The 21,791-nt window shown below is 52.6% G+C and overlaps 2 protein-coding genes across 2 annotated transcripts in view; both read right to left on the minus strand.

Annotated features, from left to right (window-relative positions):
- Positions 1-7,085, minus strand: part of CCDC180 (coiled-coil domain containing 180) — a 58,349-nt gene extending 51,264 nt beyond the window's left edge. Inside the window, exons 1-4 of the mRNA XM_036261767.1 lie at positions 7,002-7,085; positions 5,043-5,230; positions 2,940-3,028; positions 865-968 (exon numbers count right to left, since the gene is read on the minus strand). Coding sequence (XP_036117660.1) covers positions 865-968; positions 2,940-3,028; positions 5,043-5,230; positions 7,002-7,070 — 450 coding nt within the window. The 5' untranslated portion in view covers positions 7,071-7,085. The remainder of the gene's footprint in view (positions 1-864; positions 969-2,939; positions 3,029-5,042; positions 5,231-7,001) is intronic.
- A 9,087-nt stretch (positions 7,086-16,172) lies between these two features.
- Positions 16,173-21,791, minus strand: part of LOC118630068 (stimulated by retinoic acid gene 6 protein-like) — a 33,029-nt gene continuing 27,410 nt past the window's right edge. Inside the window, exons 12-18 of the mRNA XM_036261768.1 lie at positions 21,628-21,709; positions 21,253-21,301; positions 20,691-20,808; positions 19,422-19,595; positions 17,798-17,961; positions 16,984-17,130; positions 16,173-16,321 (exon numbers count right to left, since the gene is read on the minus strand). Of these exons, the coding sequence (XP_036117661.1) occupies positions 16,173-16,321; positions 16,984-17,130; positions 17,798-17,961; positions 19,422-19,595; positions 20,691-20,808; positions 21,253-21,301; positions 21,628-21,709 (883 nt within the window). The remainder of the gene's footprint in view (positions 16,322-16,983; positions 17,131-17,797; positions 17,962-19,421; positions 19,596-20,690; positions 20,809-21,252; positions 21,302-21,627; positions 21,710-21,791) is intronic.

Raw genomic sequence — 21,791 nt, forward strand, 5'->3', positions numbered from 1 at the left:
GTTTAGTGAATTGAGTGTCATCCCGTGGACTGAGAGGTCCTGGTTCCATTCTCAGCCAGGGCACATGCCCGGGTTGCAGGCTGACCCCCAGTAGGGGGCGTGCAGGAGGTAGCTGATGTTTCTCATCGATGTTTCTATCTCTCTCTCTAAAAAATCAATAAAAACATATTGAAGAAAAAAAAAATTCCAGGTTTTCTTCAGGTGAAACTAAGGCTCAGTTATGTTGTGTGACCAAAGCCGCAGAGCTCATGTCCAGCTGGGGTGTACTGGAAAAGGGGTGGGCTGGCTAGGGGAGCACCTCATTGGTACACTGGGAGCAGAGCCAGCTCCTGGAGTCCAGGGGAATGACATGAGTCAGAGAGGACTCAGGAAGAAAGTGGTGACTGCAATCTGCGGCCCAGAGAGGACCCGGAAGGGCCAAGGAGCGTCCCAATGTGGCTAGGGATGAGGTCTCTGGAGAGGAACAGGGTGCTGAGCGAGGGTGGTGTCTAAGGGCCAAGCAGCATCAGGCTGTCAATGGGGGGTCAGCCTGTTTGGCCCCTGTGAACAGGCTGAAGCAGGGAGATCAAAGGCTGGGCTTTGGTGTCAGACCTGGAGTCCAGTTCCCACTTGGCCCCTTCCGTGCCAAGCCAGATAAGACTCCCTGGGCTCACCTGTAAAATGGGAGCGAGGACAGAACTTGACAAAGTACTACATTATAACAGCACTGGTAACGAGCCACTCAGACTTGGCTCCTATGGTTCTGTCACCACTGTGTTGGGCCACTTAGACCCTCGCAGCAGGGGGAAAGGAAGCATTGGGGCAGTGACAAACCAGCTTCGGAATGGCCCAGGATCAGAGGGGAGCAAAAGCAAGGATTCTCACCATCCCAATCTGAGCGATCTCCTCCTTAAAGCCCCTCAGAGCGTTCTCGTAGCCCGTCCTCTTATAGTCTCCTTGCAGGGTGAGCTTGCTGACCCTCTCAGGAACTGGAGGAGAACAACAGAGGTGAGGAATCCATCCAGAGCTCCAAGGCAAGGGGCACGTACCCAGGAAAAGGCAGCAAGGCAGAAGTGCCCTGGTTCAGGAGACGGATCCTGAAACCAGGCCAGCAGTGTCAGGGGCTTGAGGGAAAAGAGAAAGGATGAAGGTGATCCGTAAGTACTACAGGAAATGAAGTCTTGTATGCACAGTAAAGCACTGGTAAAACGTTCCAGAATGCTATGTGCCAATGGGACACGTATAGTGGTTTTCTAAAATAGTTTTATAGAAGGAAATACATGCACAAATAAGAATAACCAATACTTAATAGCATTTAATGCGTACCGGGTATAATTTTACCTCAATTACTTACTGGTCGTCTTCTTATTTTTTTAATTCTCACCTGAGGATGTGTTTAGAGAGCGGAAGGGAGAGGAAGAAAGAGAGCGTGAGAGAAACATTGATATAAGAAACATCCATCAGTTGCCTCCCATATGTGCCACAAGCAGGGATCGAACCCAAAACCTAGGTATGACTTACTGGTCTTATTTTACAAGTGAGGACACTCAGACATGGGGGTTAAAAAACAAAGGCAGCTCTGGTCAGTTTGGCTCAGCGGTTAGAGCGACGGCCTGCAGTCCAGAGAGACCAGGGTTCGGTTCTTGCTAAGGGCACGTACCTTGGTTGCAGTTTGTCCCCGGCCCTGGTTGGGTCATGTGGGTGGCAACCAGTTGATGTATTTCTCTCACATCTATGTTTCTCTCTTTCTCTCTCTTTACCCTCTCTCCCTCTCACTCTATCTGAACAAAAAAATAGAAAAATGTCCTCGGGTGAGGATAAAAATCAAAGGCAGCCCGGCTGGTGTGGCTCATTGGTTGATTGTTGACCCATTAATCAATAGGTTGCTGGTTTGATTCCAAGTCAAGGCACATGCCCAGGTTGTGGGCCCAATCCCCAGTGTGGGGTGTGCAGAAGGCCACCAGTTGATGTTCTCTCTCATCAATGTTTCTCTCACTCTCTCCCTCTCCCTTCCTGTCTCTCTAAAAAAATCAATAAAGAAAAAAAATTTTTTAAAGGACAAAGGCAGTGAGTGGTTGAGTGGGGATTGGACATGGGCCCTTTGCTCTGGGGTCTGCCATCTCATTATGCTCTGCTGTCCCTTGAACCGATGTAGGAAGCTGGATACCACATGGTTTCATGGGATGTGTGCACTCTTGGGAGGAGAAGGGATGCTATTGTAGAGGGGGAGTTTTTACTTTCTGCTTATCTTCTTCCTTCATTTTTCTATAGTGAGCATATATTACTATTTTCTAATCATAAAGAAAAAGAGCCCTCATATTGGGATAAAGTCAACTAAGAATGTGGTATGAGGGAAGAAAATGTGGACTGAGAAATTCTCTTGTGAAATCACCATTTACCAACTAGTTTTCATCAGTAAATACTGATAGTGCAGGCAGTTCCTTTGTCCTCCACCAGCTCCCTGCACTGGGAAAGGCCCAGGGGAGAGGGCCCGGGGGAGAGGGCCCAGGGGAGAGGGCCCAGGGGAGAGGGTCCAGGGGAGAGGGCCCAGGGGAGAGGGCCCGGGGGAAAGAGCCCAGGGGAGAGGGCCCGGGGGAGAGGGCCCAGGGGAGAGGGCCCAGGGGAGAGGGCCCAGAGGAGAGGGCCCGGGGGAGAGGGCCCGGGGGAGAGAGCCCGGGGGAGAGGGCCCGGGGAGAGGGCCCGGGGAGAGGGCCCGGGGGAGAGGGCCCGGGGGAGAGGGCCCGGGGGAGAGGGCCCGGGGGACAGGGCCCGGGGGAGAGGGCCCGGGGGAGAGGGCCCGGGCAGAGGGCCCAGGGAGAGGGCCCAGGGAGAGGGCCCAGGGAGAAGGCTAAGTGAGAGCTCCACACAATGGGAGCTTTGGGTGCTTCCACATTCGAGCTCCTGGGAGACCCCTAAGGGCTCTTTGCGCCCTGGCCCGGCCTGCCTTGTGCGAGGCTCACCAATGGTGTCCGTGAGGCCTCGGACCTCTCGGGCAGCGATGGTGCTCTCACTCTCTTCAGCTTCTTTCTTCTTGGCTGTTTTCTTTTCCCTGAGGAAGAAGCAGAAGAGAACAATCAAACCCCAACCCCTCACCCTCAGGGCAGCTCTGGCACATGAGGGAATCTCTAGAGGGACCCTGGGCATTGCCAACAGCCTGGCCCACTGATTTCGGAGTGCCCTGAGGTTGTGCCGGCCTCCCAACGAACTGCCTGGGCCTCTTTTGCCAGCGGACACCATGGATACTGGGATGAGAGTCTGGGGCCAGCCCTCAGGGCGCTTGCTTCCAATCTGGCTGCAAACCACGTGGGGGTGGTGGCAGGAACCATTTTCCATGTGTGTAAACGGAAGAGCAGAAGGGGTGTGACCTGCCTGGGAAAGCCAGGTCGGTGCTAAGCATTCAGCATGCTCCTCATTGGCTCCTTTAGCATATCTCTGTTTCTCCCACAGGCCACAGGGAGTTGTGCTCTGGATCCGTGTCTAGGGCAGAGCTGGCTTTGCCTCTCTCTCGGGAAGCCAGCACAGCACAATGCCAGAGGCTTTCATGGGAAGTGCCTTTCCACAGCGCTGTCCTGTGGGTGCCAAGAACTCCTGACTGATACTTTATCGCGTTATCAGGATGATGGGTGGTCCTAGGCTAAAGCCTGGGGTAAAGGGGACCCTTGGCAGGCACAAGGAGATATTGGTAGAGCCTGGACCTGAAAGAGAACAGGTCAGCTGGGATCCTGGTGGGAGCCAGTGTCAGCCAGGCTGCGAGACCAACCTCCTGGGAGGCGAGTGGAGCATGGACAGGCCCCAGCTGTCTGTGCCTCTGGGTCCTGGCATCAGGCATCAGGACATGGGCTGGAGAATGCTGACCTTCAGTCTGGGCTTGGGTAGCCATGGGTTTGCCCAGCTGTAGGCAATTAAGGGCGCCGGGAGTCAGAGGCCTCAGGGGAGATTTCCCTGGGAAAAGCTGGAAGTCAGATCAGGGCGGAGATCTTTATGCAGCACTGGGCCAACACCTGCTCTAAAGGGGGCGAAGGGGAAAGCAAAGGCTCGTAGAGGAGGACTGACTCTGCCCCGGAGTCCCAGACCTGGCAGGATTTATGACGTGCCCAGAACTTGAGCAGAAGGGAAGCCCAGCTTCTGCTACATTCTCCTAAGTGCCCCAAGAGGAACCCCAGCTTTCCTTTCCCTTCCTTTCCCCCTACATAAGGAGTCTGAGCTCAGGGAGCTGTGCTCAGGAATCTCAAGTTCAGCTTCTGAACTTGGAAGTGCTGATCTCCCTGCTTCAAACCCATCTTCTCCCATCTCAGGATATGGCGCCTCTGCCGTCCATCCAAGAGCTTAGGCCAGAAACCTAGGACTCGCAGGGCATCTCTCCTCAAATCCAATCCATCAGCTGGTTCATGGGTTCTGCCTCCAAAATATACCTGACAGGCCCTACTCTCCCTCTCGCAGTCCCACCAAGCTTAGAGGGACTGCTGTGGCCTCCTGCCAGCCTCGTCTTGCAGCTCCCCAGATTCTGCACATGGCACCCTGAAGTCCTTAGAATGAGTCAGCTGCTCACTTTAGTAATGTCCAAAATACTGACTGTGGCCTGCAAGCCTCTCTTAGCTTCATCTTCCTCTCCCCAGACCACTGACTTCTTCATCCTTCTGAAGTGGACCAAGCCCATCCTGCCTCAGGGCCTGCCCCATGCTTCCCTTTCCCATCCCCTGGTCTCAGCAGAGACTCCTCCTTAGAGAGCTTTCTGGACCCCTGTCCCAGCACCCCCTCCTGTGTGTCAGAGTCTTCCCACCTTTAGGGAGACCAGTTTATTTATTTACTGTAGAGGCCTCAAATTCCAGGAAGGTGGGATCCCTATGCCCAGGGCCTGGCCCCAGTCACTCAGTCAGTAACTACTGAGGGGTGGGGGTGGAAGGAAGAAAAGGAGAAGCAAATGATCCTGCATAGCAGGTGCTATTACCTCCCTGGGATTTCATTCCTACCTGGCACTCGTCTCATGTGAGCTCTTTTTGGGTTTTTGAAGGCTCCGAACCACCCGCAGTGTGCGGGCGTGTGGCCTGGATGGCAGGACCTACCTGTAGAGGACGGGGTTTTCCGTGACCCAGTCATTGGGCAGGCTGTGCATCCACCTGTGCTGCCGAGGAGACAGCATCTCCCCTTCAGGAATATCCTTCTTCATCAAGGGCTTGCTGCCATCTTTCTGGACCATGGAATGCTCTGCACACCGTTTCCGGGAGGCTGCCAGGGAGCGGATCAGCTGCACCTGAAACCACAAAGGGTCCAGCTGGGGGAAAGGGTCAGAGCGCAGACTTCCCAGCACCCTCAGGCTGACTTAGAAGATCCAGTGGGAACCCGCCAGCTGGAAGGCACTTTGCAGGGAGCCTTCAACCCCACGCCTCCTACAGAAGGGTTCTTCACTCTCTATATCAGTCACTCAGCCTCTTACAAGAAGACATCCTTTAAGAAATTTGAATTAAGTCCTGCCGGTGTGGTTAAGTGATTGAGCATCGACCATGCACCAAGAGGTCACCGGTTTGATTCCCAGTCAGGGCACATGCCCAGGTTGTGGGGCAAATCCCCATTGGGGGACATGAAGGAGGCGGCCAATCGATGTTCTCTCTCATCGATGTTTCTATCTCTCTCTCCCTCTCCCTTTCTCTCTCTCTAATATCAATAAAGAAAATAAATAAATAAATGAATGAATAAATAAATAAATTTTAATGAAGACCAAGATGTTCATCCCAGCATTTTTTACAATCACAAGGAGTTGGAAAAATGGAACTGTCCAATAATAGGGGATTGGTTGAGGGAACATTGTAGGTCCCTACAATGGAATGTTAGGCATTTATTAAAAACGAGACTTAGAAAGTGTTTTTTGTGACATGGGGAAATGCTTATGATATGATATGTCATAAAATATATCAATCAAAAACATAAATTAAAATTATAACCAAAATTATACAGCATGATCTCAAAATTTTAAATGCATAGAAAAATGACCAAACATTCTGGTGGGCCAGGAGTCAGGAAAGCTCTCTGAAATGCACAGAAAATATGCCAAACATTAAGAATGTTGTACTGCTTCCAGGCAGTGGGGTCATGACAATAATTTGTTTCTTTGGTCTCTTTATCCAAGCCTTCTATAGTGAATATTTTTTAGGGTTCAAAGTAGGAACGCAAATCCCTTTTAAATAAGCAATACAGAACTTCAAAGGAAGTGTTCAAGTCTGAGTATTTCTTTTAAGATATCATTTTGTCTGTGCAGTTTTTTATAGATGACAAGGCAATTTCATCACTAAATGGTTGTCAAGAAGGTGTTAACATTAATACATTACAGGAAGTCCTAAATCAACTATGCAGCCACTAAATGTCACGAAGTACATGAATGCCCACTGACATGGGAAAGGTCTGTGAGATACTGCTGACAGGGAAAAGCAGGCTTCAAAACACTAGTATAGAATCAAAACCAGTTTTCAAACAGAAAAATTAGAATTGCTTTTATGCATTGGAAAAAGACCCAGGGCATCCAGTGGATAATTGTGGCTATTTCTGAGTAATTTAAAGCTTTTAATTTAAATTTTCTAATTTTCAAAATAGACATTCTGCCCTGGCCCATGTGGCTTAGTTGGTTGATAGTCACCCAATGCACCGAGAGGTGGAGAGGTGGTGGGTTCCATTCCTATCAGGGCATAAGCCTGGGCTGCAGGCTGGATCCCCAGTAGGGGGCGTGCAGGAGGCAGCCAATTGATGTTTCTCTCTCATGGATGTTTCTCCCTCTTCCTTCCTATCTAAAATCAATAAATACATAATTTTTTGAAAAAAAGAATAGACATTCTAATTTTATAGTCTTACATTTTAAGAACTAATAAGAATTATTTTTTAAATTAAGGCAATTTTCTAAGCCCTTATTTCATTAGATTCCCAGACAAAGAAGACTTCAGAGGGAGGGAAGTTTGGAGGGGAGGGGAGGAAAGTTTGGGGAACAGAGGAGAGTTCGGGCATCAGGAAGAGGGGGCACAAAAAGACAGGCCTACCTCAGCCTCGAAGATCTGCTGGTAGACTTTCCCGCTGGGAACCTCCGTCGCCTTCCCCACTGAGGACATCTTGGCCACTGGCTGGACGAACCTGGGGAAGCAGATGTCCGAGAATCCTGTCTGGGGTTTGCTCTCATTAAGAGCTGCGGTTGAGAGACGCTGGCACCCCTCCCAAGGACAAGTTTTTTCCAGAAGACATGATCCCGCAGGTGGGGGCCTCCGCCCACTTGCTTTGGGAGAAAGCATGGCCCCCTCTCCAGCCTCAGCGTTTTTAAACGAAAAGAAGGAAGGGGGCGAAGAAGCAAAAAGATAAACCTCAGGCAAGAACTGAACTTGCAGAGAAGGCTAATTCTCCCAATAGCACAGGACGCAAATCCTAGAGGGACTTTGGGGTGAAGACTAATAAATGATTTTTGTTTTATGCTTCACTCTCCCGGGCTCTTTTAGGAATAGTCAACGTGCCGGATCTTGAAACCCCACCCCCCACCCCACCCCCGATCTGGCACTGAACACGCCCCCCGCCCAGCCCACACGCACCCGCCAGTGGACACAGGGAGGGGAAGTCCAGGGAGGGTGCAGCCTGACGGAGCCATGCTACGGAGGTGCCTGCTGTGTGCTAACATGACCCGGCAGGCTCTGCTCAAGTCCCATCCCACCCACCCCTCCCCAGCCCACCGAGGAGAGGGGGCAGCCCCAGGCCAACCCTTCTGAGCCCGGTGAGTGGAGAGAGACCTAGAGACCAGGGACATGGCCTCACCCCAACTTCAGAAAGCACCACTCAAGTCAGCCTCCACTTCAGCGGACACACTCGTCTCCAAGGCGACGGAGGCGGGGAGTACCGCTGGCCCCGCCCTCACTTCCTTTCCTTGTTGGGAGGGGGTTGCTATTAGCAACGGGCGCCCAGTATGTAGTAAACTCCAGTTTCTCCTCTGTACAGAGGGTACCTCGGGGCTGGCAGGAGGGTCCAGTGCAGCACACTAAATGTTCTGAAATCTAGTGGGAGACAGGAGATGTAGCTCTGAGCCCTTAATTGTGGTCCAGAAAATCCGACCTATCTTCTTTACCTCCGTTAAAATTATCCTCTGCTGGGTAGTGCTTGGCTTAGGTTAGAAATGGAAAGCATCTCTAAAAGAACCTCAGTGTAGAAGAGGTTGACCGGCTCAAAATTTAGGCCTCAGGGCTTGAATGGAGTGATAATAAAAAGGCGAATTTGGATGATTCTGAGTTCATTCACCCAACCCACCACTGTCACATAACCCCCCAAACACAGCTCTGACCCACCCACCGCCCTGCCCACAAGGGCCTCACCAACTCTGCAGCCTCTACCGAACCCAACCCACAGCCCCCAATCCCAACCCACAGCCCCCAATCGCCGCAAAGGCCCACACCCGGTTCGCCCCTTACTGTCCCTGCTTCAGCTAACTCCTCAGTCTTCCAGCATCTGCCCCTGCCCCGCCCTTCCTCATTCTGCTCCTCCCCAGGCACCTGCCTGTCCCCACACATCCCAAACCCGCCCATACTTCCAGTCCACTACCAGAGACAAGTGCCCCATCCACCATCCTTACATCCCATGTCACCTTCCTTGCCCTCGCCTCTCTCTCTGAGAGCTCTTGCACCTTGGTTGCTGTCCAACACAGGAGTTGAGAGCACGCCCTGAGGGTATCTCCTGAAGGGCAGGTGTGCCTGTCTAACTCTGATCCAACTTGGATTGCCCTCAGCAGGGACCTGTCCTCAGGACGCCATTCTTCTGCTATTCTTCCTGTCTTCACTGCATCTCTGTGGGAGGGGCACCCTGCCTGCACCTGGGATGGATACTGCAGAGGAATCCCACTGGCCAGGGGGGCAAACGAGCTGCCTAGCCTTGGGTCTAAGTGGCTGGACCAGGTGACAGTTGTAATTAATTAGGTATGAACACTAGGAAAGGCGCAAAGGCATGACACTTGTGCAGCTTTGCCAGGAAGCTGCAGAACAGATGGATGTCCAGTAAAGTCTGGGAGAAATAGGGAAGGTAGCTGCCTGTCAGTCACACGAGGGAACAAGTCATTGCCAGAGTGGCCATTGCAACATGGGAAGATTTGACATACATAAGTTCCTAAACAAAGGAGTTCTCTCCCTTGTTCTTGTTTGCTCACACTTGACTCCTGGCTGCAGGACTCTTATACTCCTGCATCCGCCCACATGGCCCATGGCCATGTGGACCCCACACACAGTAGACTAATGGACTATAACTAGCTTAATACTAAACTGGATGCAGTCCACCACGAAATGGAAACTCTGGAAACTGGCTTTGCTTCTAACTCTGCTGAATTCCCAGCTGCACATTTTCCAGGACTGGATTAGGGAAATGGGACTTTGGAAACCGAAGGATATAATCCCAAGCAAATAAAGATCACTCATTCCCCACTTCCAATGGTGGATACTCCACTTTCACCGATAACACAGGGACAGGTATGTGTGCATTCTTCGACTCCCCCCTCTACCCCTACAGCCATCACTACTAATCACTCGCAGGATTTCCACCTGGGTGTCTAGTTGGCAATGACATATGCCCTAGGTGGCTTTTAAGAGTCTGGGGAACTGATGGATTCCTATTGGATCCTTTCTGAATAGAAGTCAGAAGCTTTATGTAAAAGAGGAAACAAAGTATTTCTACTCTGTGCCCTGGTCATCTCTGACCCTGTCAGTCAGACACCTCGGGAGGCCCCTTCCTGAGTGGATAAAGAAAGAAAGATTGCTGTTCAGGGCAACGTCCTAAGGAGGTGAAGCCTTTGGTATGGCCCCAATCAGGCTCCTGAGACACCCCACCCCTTTCCATTCATGGCTCAGCCTGGCTGGGGGCCCAGAGGACTCGGGTTAGTGGCGGGGCTGGGGTGGGGTGAAGGTAGCTGGGACAGGCCTCTGGCTGGACAGGGCAGCTGCGTCTTCTCAGTGGGCCTCTGAGAAAGTCACTGCCCCTCTTTGCACCTCTGACTCCTCATCTGAAAAATGGAGGGTGTGTGAAGGACAGACAATAGGGCAGTAAAACAAAAGAACATACAGCTAAAGTACTGTGAAAACTTGTAGTTAAAAATTTCCCACTTGGTAGACCTTGCCCTGGACCCAAAGAGGATCACAGGAACTAAGTAGGAGGGAGATGGGCATCAGCCGGAGCTGACCACTACACTGTGCAAATAGAACTGCTCACCCCTCAGACATAATGGCTAACCGCAGATACCCGCTTCTGTACGTGCTTGCTCGCTCACAGACCCTTAGCCCAATTCCTTAACAGGGGCTAAGAGAACTATATAAGCAACCCACCCCCTGAGCTCGGGGCTGCTCTCTCTTCTGCGTAGGATGGGACAGTCGCCGCACGGCTAATAAAGCTCTCTTAATTTGAACCCAGTTCGGAGTCTGAGTCTGGTCTGTCTCGTTGGTCTACAACAGGTGAAGGTCCTGGGGTGCAGACCTCACAGGGTGGTAAAGAGGTTCAGGGAGGAAAGGAATGTGCTGGAACTTGTGCCCCACTCTGCCTGGAGGTGTGAGGGGAGAACAATGATAGGAATATGACATTAAGTCCTCAGGAGACCCTGTGATGTTGGTGGAAGTCTCCTCACACTTTCTAGATGAGAAAATAGGCTCAAAGAGGTCAGGCCATAGCCCAAGGCCATACACTGGGTGAGTGTGAGCTGGGATTGTTCTAGAATCAGAACACGCTGGAGGATGGAGTAGCATTGGTACCAGCTGACTTGGGTCGGATGCCCAGGGTCTGAGATTAGGAGTTCTAGGGGGAAATGGGGTGGAATATGGCCTCAATGACCCTGTCCTGGATCCTGGCAGGAGAAGTCTTCCTAGTCTGTTATCCTGGAGATGATCCCCAGAGAGCCCAGAAGAGGCAGCAGCAGCAGGGGAGTGTGCCTGTGGGGAGGGGCTCCAGGGTCAGAGGAGAGGGGGCTCCTCCCTCCCAGCCAAGGGGCCCTCCTCCTGCAGCCCTGCCTCCCTCTGCCATGGTGCCTGAACCCTCCCTGAGAAGTGAATGGCAGGAGCGCCTGGAGAGCGGGGTGCAGGATCCCCTTGGGGGCGGGAGGAGGCACCTGGGACCACAAATCCTGTGATTTGCCAGAAGCAGGCCCTGGGTGGAGATTAGGAGCAATCTGGTATTCTTGGAAGGGGAGGGGAGGGGAAATTGAGGGGAGGCTGCTTAAGGGTCCTAGGCTGCTCTACATGGGAACCCTGGGGTGGGCCAGGAGGCTGAGGGTGAGGAGTTTTCAGAGGAGGTTGTGAGGGCAGCACCTGAGAGTTAGGGCTCATCACCATTTCCACCCCGACGGCACAAGGTGTCGTCCTCTTCCTTGGCATGTTCCTCACTGACCTGGTGATGCTGGACACTGACGGAGAATTATCTGGAGGTGAGTGAGTCTGGGGGCAGGAGAGCGAGCACCAGGATTCTGAGACTTGGTAGAAGAGAGCACCCCGCCCCCATCCCTCCCCTGTACTGAGCCCTGAGTTCTCGGCCCTGAGTTCTCGGCACTTGGCTCTCTCAGGAGAGCCTTTCAGCCACCCCTGTGATCTAGGGGGTCACGCCACCTTGAGGACAAATGAACAAAGGCTCTCATAAGATACCCATCCCAGTTCCCCAGGCTGGTGAAGCAGCAGAACTGCCTGAATGCAAAGGTGCAGGAGGTTTTGTCGAAGCTGGTCTCACCCTCTCCCTCAGGCGGAGCCCCACCGAAGGGACAGTTGTCATGTTCCTCCATGTCAGGAGGCGTAGTCCCTTGGCTGAGTAGTCCCTTCTTGTCTGAGGCCTTAGTCTCCCCACCTGTCATCAGAAGGTGGGCTAGAAGGTCCCAGAGCCTCTTGCCCAGAGTCTGGCCTAGATCCCAGAGCTGTTTTCTGCATGTGCCCTGCCCCCTCGAGGGCTCTGGTGGTAGTGCAACATGATAAAGGGTGAAGATGGGGGACATTACAGGCTAGTGAGGGGGCTTTCTGATGGACTTTGGCTGTCTACTTCCCAGGGCAATCCAATCAACGTCCAGAAAAAGAATAAGACGAGCAGCTGTGGCACACACTGTGGAGGAGGGGCGGGTTCTCCTTGCTCATCGCCTGCGTCTTACATTTATTGGGAGAGTTTGATCACAGAGAAGTAGGGACTGGCATCAGGAACAGTTTGCTGAAGGAGGGGCTCTTTACATTCATCTCTGAGAACAGTTAGGACCTGGATGGAATTGGAGGGAAGGAGGGTTCCCATGTGTACAGAGGCCCAGGACTGGCCCCTGCCTCACTCCTCACCCCTCAAAAGGCCCTGCAACACCCCCCACCAATGCCCCATCCCCTTCCTGCTGTCCCAGAACACAGAGTACACAGAGAGATCCTGCTGCTCCAGGAGGCTGCAATCCACTGCAACCCTGAGCACTAGGAGCATTTGGGGCCTGGTTCCAGGATATGGAACAGCTCAGCCAATGGCTGGACAGGAGCTGGCCGAGGGCAAGGACAGACCTCCCTGATGGCTGGCTCGAGAGTTTATGGCCATGACTCCCTTGTCAGCTCCAGACCTTACTGCATGGCCACCCCTGGGACACCTGCTCCAGCTACTGGGCAGGCACTGGAAGGGACGCCTGAGGTGTGACTCCTGGTGGGTTCACAGGTACTGCTCTATCCTGTAGCTAGAACCTGTCTTGCCAGCTGGAGCCTCCATCCTAATTGGCCCACGGAACACTCAAGGCCAAGAGGAACTGACCATCATCCAGCCGAGGGGCAAGTGTCCAGGCTGGCAGAGGCTGAACCCTAAGGGCTCCATAAAGTTTTGGGCCAAACGTGGTCATGAGGAGTCAGATCCCAACTCCACTGTTGACCAATCCTGTGCCTGAGGTGATTCACCTCCGCTTTCCGGGACTCACTTTTCTTCTCTGTGAAATGGGTAATGCTAAATGATCACTCACCTGGCAGAGACAAATGGCGTATTGACTGACCAAGCACTCAGCATAGTGCCTGGATCAGAGTATAGTGAGGATGGTGTGCAGAGGGTGGGCCATGACCCTGGGGGAGGCCTCCCAAGATAACCCCTCTGTTTTATCCAGCTGCCAGGCCCCCAACACAGAGCCCAGACCACACCCCGAAGGCGAGTGCTATTTTGCACTCCGAAGACCAGCTCAAGCGCGACCTCTTCTTCAGCAGCAGGGACCAAGCTGAGGCACTCGGGGTACACTAGACCAGCTCCTCCCTCTCTAAGGTGAAGAAGAATATTGGTAGCCTCTTCCTGGGGTTTCCACGAAGGTCAGAAGACGGGATGACCCTGCCTATCTCCCTGCCTGCTTTACCTCAAGGCCAATTTACGTGTTGGGGAGGGGCGATCTTTATTTGTTGAAAATAGTAAATGCTAGATTTGAATGTTATTAAATCCATTTTCTTTGATAGCCTGAGAGTTGAGGTTTGCTTCTTTTATTTCCTATGCTAATTTAAATGAGATGCAGACCTTCACATTCTTCCTTGAACTAAAAAATCTTGCAAGGCCATTAGCACATTGTTTATGAGGGATGGAAGGAGGGCCAGCCCCTTCCCTGGCTATAAAGGAGACCCTCAAGTCCCCCTTCCTCAGAGGACACCTTCATTTAATTACTGTGGACCTGGGCAAGGAGCAGACACAGACCCTCAGAACTCCTGCGATTCAGAGGTTGAATGTACTTTACAGGCATGGCAACAACCGCTGAAATTTGGGTGTCTTTATTTATTTATTTATTTATTTATTTATTTATTTATTTATTTTTTGGTACAGATAGAGTGGGAGGGAGAGAGAGAGAGAGAAACATCGACGTGAAGGGACACATCGAGTGGCTGCCACCCGCACGACCAACCAGGGTTGGGGACAAACTGCAACCGAAGTACGTGCCCTTAGCGGGAACCGAACCCGGGTCTCTCCGGACCGCAGGCCGACGCTCTAACCGCTGAGCCAAACTGGCCAGGGCGGGTGTCTTTAAAAGTAACACTTGCCTGGACTATTTCCTGCCCCAGGACAGTGGCTTCCTTCCTACAGCTTTGAAGGAAGAGGGAGCATGTTCTGCTTCTCTTGCTGAGGCGTCTTTTGGCCAAATATTAGGAACTTGCAGTTTTCTAGTTCAATCTCTGGAATTGCATCAGCAGTAAGTCGGGAAGAAACTGTAAAGAGATTCAACATCGCATGTGGAAAGGACAAGCCAGAGGGAGATAATCTGCAAATGGACTGAGGGCAGGCAGGCTTTCCATCCTGAGTCCCCCCTAGGGACCCAATGATCACCCTTTACCTAGATTTGAATCCTTCTGGGATCCTTGTCCATGACCTCTGAATTTTTTTTCCTGCTTGTTTCATATCCTGGAGAAAGATTTGTGATGCACACTTTAAAGTGGGGTCCTGTTCCATTTGTGCTATGAACTAAGATGTCCGGCATCCCTGCACATCTTAGAAATTCCCTAGAGGCTCCCAACCTCTTTCTTTTGGGGACATCAAGGCCACTCCTCCCTGGCTGGGACCTGATGGATCACAAATGAGTTCTGCTTTGCCAGGATAAGGGCCCATGTACTTGGCCATGGAAAGACCCTCACACTCTCCCTTGCTGGCCAAGGTGACTTCCGGGGACAAGTCTACTGATAGGTCTAGAAACACATAGGGCTGGTAGGGGTCGGTCCTGAGGGGAATCAGCAGTGGTCTGCAAGGCAACTACATCAGGGGAGACCACTGCAGGCCCCTTTCTTCACGGAGCTGAGCATAGTGAGGTGGGTGGACATTAATCAGATCACCACAAAGTGCAACATTACAGATAACAAGAACTGATATTTATTGAGAGTTTAGGATACATCAGGCACTTGTATTTTTTTAGAGAGAAGGAAACATGGATGTGAGAGAGGCACATTGAGTAGCTGCCACCCACACGACCCCAACTGGGGCCAGGGACAATAACCAACATACATGCCCTTAGCAGGAACTGAACCCAGAACTCTGGTCCGCTGGCCGACGCTCTAACCGCTGAGCCAAACCGGCCAGGGCAGTGTTACTCATTTTTATGTGTGAGAAAAAGGAAGCACAGAAAGGCCAATGTCACACAACTAAAAAGTGGTGGTGTGGGGTCCCAACACCCAGGGTGTCAGCCTTCTCAGTTTCTAAAAGCAGAATGACAAAGCTTTGTTGTAGAGATTAAGTTAAGAGATAGGTCTGCAAACACCTAGGAACAGGATTGGGGTCACAGTAGGTGCTCAATGATTACTGAAATCCTCTGGCTCTGTGAGATGGACAGGGACTTCCCTCCCCATTGGTGGGTCTTTTTGGCCTTGCACTTTGAATGGTCAGACTTTGTACAGATCCCGGGCCATCAGAGACCTCATGCCTGGTATAAAAATGTGGGTAAGACTGGGCCTTATACACAGAGAGGAATGTCCAGGTTTTTCAGCCTGGCACCTGGGCCTTCTTGGATGGTCTAACCAGCCCCCCACGCCCTGCATGGAAGACATCAGAGGGCTCACCCTCCTCAAACATGCCCGGGCATTTCCTGCTTCTGTGTCTTTACTCTTATTGTCCCCTACCTAGAACATCTGGACCCCCATCTCTGCCTCCTCAGTCAGGTGGCTTTCCCAGGGGATCCCCTTGCCCGAGATAACTGGTACATCTTCTCTGTGACCAAGGCCCAGTGGTCGGGGCAAAGAGAGCTCATTGTGTGCCTGCTCACCCTACCAGATCGGGGGCTAGACCACGGATTTCCTCCTCTCTTACCCCACAAAGCCTGGAAAGGTGGATGCAATGAGGACCCTGTTGAATTCAGGCCATACTTTCTTCCAGAGAAAAAGTGTATCAGGCGGTTAAACTTTCCTGATATAGAAATTTTACCACCTTCTTCAATGACACAACGTTCTGCCCTGTGGTCACACTAAGTGCTTCTCAACACGGAACTCCCCAAGGTTGCCTCCTAACCGTGGAGAACAGAAATCATGATTAAGCAAAGCTTGTTCAACAAAAATTTCTCTTCAGTTCTTGATCTTTTTACCAGGGAGTGAACGAGACCCTAGACTTCGTTGTTCAGCTCGGACGCTGTCCCGAGGGGCCAGTACTGTGCGCCATCTCCGTGGACAGTGGCTGTGCATCCCGTCATGCTCAGAGGCAGCTGCGGGCAGCCTGGGCCTCTCAGGGCCAGTCATCCTGGAACGGCCTTGAAGCGGTGCTGGAGGTCGGGGTCAGCTCTCCGAGCACGTCAGCAGAATCTGGGTAAACTCCTGGGAGCCATGATCTGCTTTTGGTTTTCTGAGTGTGACTAGGCTGGGGTTGTTGATCAGGGTCTGAAGCAGAAGCCACCTGGTCCTGGACCTAGCTGAGGTGCGGGGACCTAGGACAGAATCAGAGCAGGTGGACTCGGGCGAGGGGCAGCTGTCTCTGTCCTTCCCAGAGGCTGTAAGAGAAGCTGCCTGGGAGGCGTGAGGTGTAGGATAAAAGCGGGGGAAGGAGCTGGACAAAGCCTCCTGGGGACACGAGATGAGCTTGTCCCACAGAGCCAGGTGTCGCAGTGTTGGGAGCAGTGATGGACACAGTCAGATCCGTGCTGACAAGACATGACTAGCTGGGGGCTTCCCAGCAGAAGGCAGGGGAGGAAGGAGGGTTGGGAGCAGACAGTGTAGAGCCTGGAGGGGCAGGAGATGCTGCTGAGCTGTGGTACGCACAACCGAGTGCCCTCGTGGAGGGCGTCTGCTGAAGCCTGGGAGATGCATGGGGCCTCAAACATGGAGGGATGGAGGACTCAGCAGAACTCGAGATTGTTTTTAGGAACAAGGGAGGAGCCAGTTAGAAGGACAAGGACACAAGGCCTCGGGGGCCCACAGCTGACTGCGGGCTAACCCTCCTGATCTCCTGAGTAGATTTCCCAGGGCATGGAGAGTAGAGGAAGGAAGGCAGGGAAGAGGGAACCTGGGACAACTCAGGGATCCCAGAAAACCCTTAGGGTACTTGTTTCCTGGTAGCCAAGCACAGGGAAGGTTCGAACAGGAGACTTACCTGCTGACTGATTTAGGTACCCGTGCTTGATGGCCTGCGGTAGCTTCCTCTCCCTGTGGCCTATCATCAGGATGTGACAAAAGCTGACGAGCACGGGGTTGGTGTGATAATGGTCCACAAAGAGCATGCCAACCCATGCACGGAACCCTGAGATCCAGAGGGCAAGTCAGGCCATGTGGCATGTCCCAGGTGGCCTGGCGTGCACCGTTTATGACCTGACTGCAGTCTCGCTTCGTGCCTAAATGGTGCCCGTGTCTGTGCTGAGACTCTAGAGTTAGGTAGAAAGAGCTAGAAGGGTCCTTACAGGTCACATTCTAATCCATCCATTTTATGGAGAACCTGAAGCTCAAAGGAGCTTGGAGCTCCTTTAATGAACGGATGAGTGAATGAATGGACACAGGCCAGATATAGAACAAAAACTATTTTTGCTCCACAGAAGTGGTTTTGACTTTGGAGTATTTCAATTGAACAGACCATTTTCTTATCTAAGTACATTTCCCACTAACACCAGTAATTCTGAGATGTAATAAATCACTCCCTAACCACTTAGAGAGAATTGTGCTACCTCTCAGTGCCTGCCACTATGCGTCAAAGGTCTGCAAACTAAATGGGTACCTAATAGCCTGGATTCCCTTCTGAGCATCGGGCTGAATGATTTTTTCCTATTCAGCTTTACAGCCTCCCTGGGAAGATAAGCTCTAAACAGAAGTGAAGGGTGAACTCTAGGCGTCTGGCCCCCGATTTCCCAGCAGCTTCTACACAGGTGTGAGTCCAGCCCTCCCCTGCTGCGTGGCCCCGGGGACTGGCCACTCACCCATGTCTGCTCCCTCGTAGCCATTCTGCATGATGGTCCTGTCAATGCGGGCAACCAGCCACGTGCCCAGGGTGCAGCTGATGAGCAGCCTGGAGAGGCAGGCGCCCAGGCCCAGCAGCACATTGTAGAAGAACAGGAAGTAGCTGAAGTTGTGGAAGGCTTTCCTGCAAATGGAAGCAGGTGGAGAGGCAGCACCCTCCCGGTATGAGAAGGTAGCCAGGCAGGCGAGCTCAGGGCCCCCCAGACCATTGGTCAAATTCTACATTCCCTGGCTCCAAGCTGTGTGACTTTGTGCTGTAAGTGGGAGCTGACTGTCCCCACCTCACAGTTCTGGTGTGAGGACTGGCCAGATATAGTGTAGAGCAGTGGTTCTCAACCTGTGGATTGCAACCCCTTTGGGGGTCGAACGACCTTTCCACAGGGGTCGCCTAAGACCATGGGAAAACACATATTTCCGATGGTCTTAGGAACCGAGACACCGCTCCTCTGTCCGCCTCCAGGCAGGTCCGCCCACATGCAGATACACCCACAGACAACACGAGGAACTGGATTAAAGGGTCGGCATTAGGAGGGTTGAGAACCGCTGGTGTAGTGGGCTCTGAGCACAGTGCAAGATGGCTGTTGGCAGCGACTGTAAGGTGTGAAGGGATCCTTGGGTTCTGAGGTTTCCTGAACAGTAAGAAATCTCCTGTGGCCACAGCTGGTTCTGTGGTTATAGCAGAGGCTGCCGCCTTCCCACTGTCTGTTGTAACAGTGACCTGCCCCCAGCAGGAACTGTTCCAAGTCCTCCAGATGAAATTGCCCAGATGACCACTTGATCGCATGGTTACCTGCTGCCTAGGGGATGAGACCTAACTTTGCACGTTGAATTTCTGGGCCATCCTTGAAAAGAACCTTCCTGGCACTGGCACTTTGTGCCCCTTCCCTGCCCTCACCACCCAAGGCCACCACATTGGATTCTTACTGTTCTCCTAACACGTCCTGCCCTCTCACGGATTCCAGCCTCCACTGGTGCAGTGGGAGATGCCGGCCGTGCCTCCCTCAGCTCTGTCTGCAGAAAGCCCCCATCCTGCCGACCTCAGTGCACACGCCCCACCCACAGTGGAATTCACCACCCTGCCTCTCCTCCACTGCTCGTGTTTCCCCTGTGCCCTGTCACGCCCTGTCTGGGGTCTGCTGCCCTCCATGTCTGTGTCTGTCGGCCCCAGTGGACCACAAGCTTCTCACAGGCAGGTCCCGTGGGGATATCTCCCTTCCTCAGGGCCCATGTTGCTTCCTCCATCAGTGAATGGCTTTGAATAAGTAAATTAGAAAGGATTACTAGGTGCCCAGCACCATTGCTCTAGTTCATATTTGAACACAGTCATCCTCAAAACACCTCTTTGGGGTATGCACAATTATTTGTAAAATGAGGAAACCGACATTCATAGACACTTAGTAAAGTCATGCAAGGTCACACAGCACATAAGGGCTGGGTCCAAGATTTGGACCCACTCCTCAACCACTGCCCCTCACCCCATAAGTGAGAGTGGTCTGCCCAGGAACCTGCCAATGATGAAGAGAAAGGAATGAGAGACCGCTGAGACCAAAGTCCTACAGTCACCGTTCCCTTCTTTGCCCTCACCTGTTGTTGAGTGCCAAGGGCTTCTGCTGGTCAGCTGGGCCCATCTTTGGTTGGAGGAAGAAGCTAGCGGCAATCCATACCTGCAGGATCATGAGACCCAGGACGATGGATATGGTGAGGCTGAAACACAGGGTGAGACCATCCTGAGGAGGCCTTGTCCACTCTTCTCCAGCCCTTCTCAAATGCCCCGTAATAACGAGGAGTGAGATGCTGGCAGCCCACCAGGCCAACTGTAGCAATGAGCTCTGTGCTTTATGCCTACAGAGCATGCCCACAGCGCAGCTGAGAAAACTGAGGCTCCCAAGGGGGCAGTGACTTTCTCAAAGCCACATGGTCAGGTCTTCCAGCTCGAGACCAGAACTCTAGGATCCAGAGGTGGCAACTGGAATGAGTGGTTGAAGAGCATGGGATTAAAGGAGTGAGGTTTTTAGAAGAAGTTACAAAGGCCATGGAGAGGTGGACAGGGCAGGCTCTGCACCAGACTCACGGGTGTATCGAGGTGAGTATGGAAGCAAGGAGCTCAGTGTGGGGCCTGGGTTGTGGATGACGGGCAACACCAGGCTGTACATGATCGCCATGCCAAATGGGCTCTACACCACATGGACGATGAGGTAGCCTGTGGGCCACGGGAGCAGTGGTCACTCAAGGCCCTGCGTGATCTGTCACACACAGCCTGTCTGCAGCCCTGGAGTAGTGGTTAAAGGAAGCTATGGTTGCAGATTGCCCACTCCCAGTCCTGCCTCTTCCCTGTCCCTAGACAAGTTGTGTCACCTCTCTGTGCCTGTTTCCTCGTCTGAAAAAGAGGGAGCTAATATAAGTCCCAACCTCTTAGGAGCAAAGGCCCGTTGTGAATTCTCAATGTGAGCATTCACTTTTATCTTCCATGTGGGGAAAGTGAGGCCTAGAGAAGCAACTTACCCAAGTCATACAGCCGATCTAAAGCCTGAGTTGATTCCCTCTCCTTCCACTACACTGTCGTGTCTCTCATTTCACTTTCCCAAACTCAATCTTCTCAGCTAGAAAATGGACATATCGGCCAAGGATACAACTGTGAGGGCCCCGCTGAACAATGAGAGTGGAAATATTCTGTAAATTGTGAGGTTCCTACTGTGATGCATTGCTATATTGGCCCGTGTTTGAATGGGAGCTAAGAGCGCAGGTCCAGGGAAGGGTGGGAGCTTAGCAGGAAAGAGGCATCTTGAAGAGCAGCTGCGAGGGCCCAGCAGCTCGCAGGCCTGGGCAATGCCAGGAAGCTCACCGAGCACTTACATCCCGATGCCCAGTCCTTGGAGCACCCCCAGGCTCTGGTTGTGGATGACGGGCAACACCAGACTGTACATGATCGCCATGCCAAATAGGCTCTGCACCACATGGATGATGAGGTAGCCTGTGGGCCAAGGAAGCCAGTGGTCACTCAAGGCCCTGTGTGATTTGTCGCACCCAGCCTGTCTGCAGCCCTGATCTATCCTGCTCCCACCAAAGGTCCTGGCACTTTTGTGTGTGCTGTTTCTTCTGCCTGGCAGGCCCTCCCTTCTCTTCCTGTCGACCTCCGACTCACCCAGCCAGGTGTGGTTCAAATGTCAACTCCACTAGGCATTCAAACCCTGCCCTGGGTGTGGACAGTCACTTCCTCCTCTGGGTCACCACTGCCCTCGGCATATGCACCTTGTGGGTGCAGGACAGGTGGTGATGATGGTCTACAGGACTATGTGATTCCCTCTCCTTCCTGAAGGTCCCTCAAAGGCAGGAACTAGGGTTGCTTCTGCCTCGCCTCTCTCCTCCCTACCCACACCAGGACTCTGCAGGGCCCGGGTCACATGATGGCACTTACCCCACAAAATGTAGGCTATTTGCCAGCCAGAGTACCTCGCAATGGCCACCTGAGATTTAAAAATAAAAAGGGTCCCAGAGGGGAGAAAACCCTGATCACCTCTGACACACGTGCCTGGCATCCCTGTTCTTATCAAAGATTCACCCACCAACCCAGCAAGGCAAGTGACTGTCCTCATTTTACAGCAGAGGAAACCTGCCGAGGACCACATGAGGACAGTGAGTGTCCTGTCACCCAGCAGCTCAGCGTCCAAGAACCGAGGACCCTGGACCGCCAGCCGGGGCTCCTCCCCACCACGCTGCCCGTCTGAGGTGCCGGGGAGCAGGTTCTGGTCAATCGCTTAGTCTCAGAGCAGACAGGTCCCCGTAGACTTACCACACTCCCTGACGAGGAAGGGTTCTGGAACTTCAGAGGGAGGAAGTGTCTATTTCCTGCCCACAACCTCTTGATGTGCTTTCTAGAGAGAAGGTGGGAAAGGAGTAATGTTCACAACCACCGCTCCTCGTGCACTGAGAGCCTAGTAGGTATGAACAGAAAGG

Source organism: Molossus molossus, unplaced genomic scaffold, assembly GCF_014108415.1.
Source record: "Molossus molossus isolate mMolMol1 unplaced genomic scaffold, mMolMol1.p scaffold_m16_p_14, whole genome shotgun sequence".
NCBI classification, from domain to species: domain Eukaryota; kingdom Metazoa; phylum Chordata; class Mammalia; order Chiroptera; family Molossidae; genus Molossus; species Molossus molossus.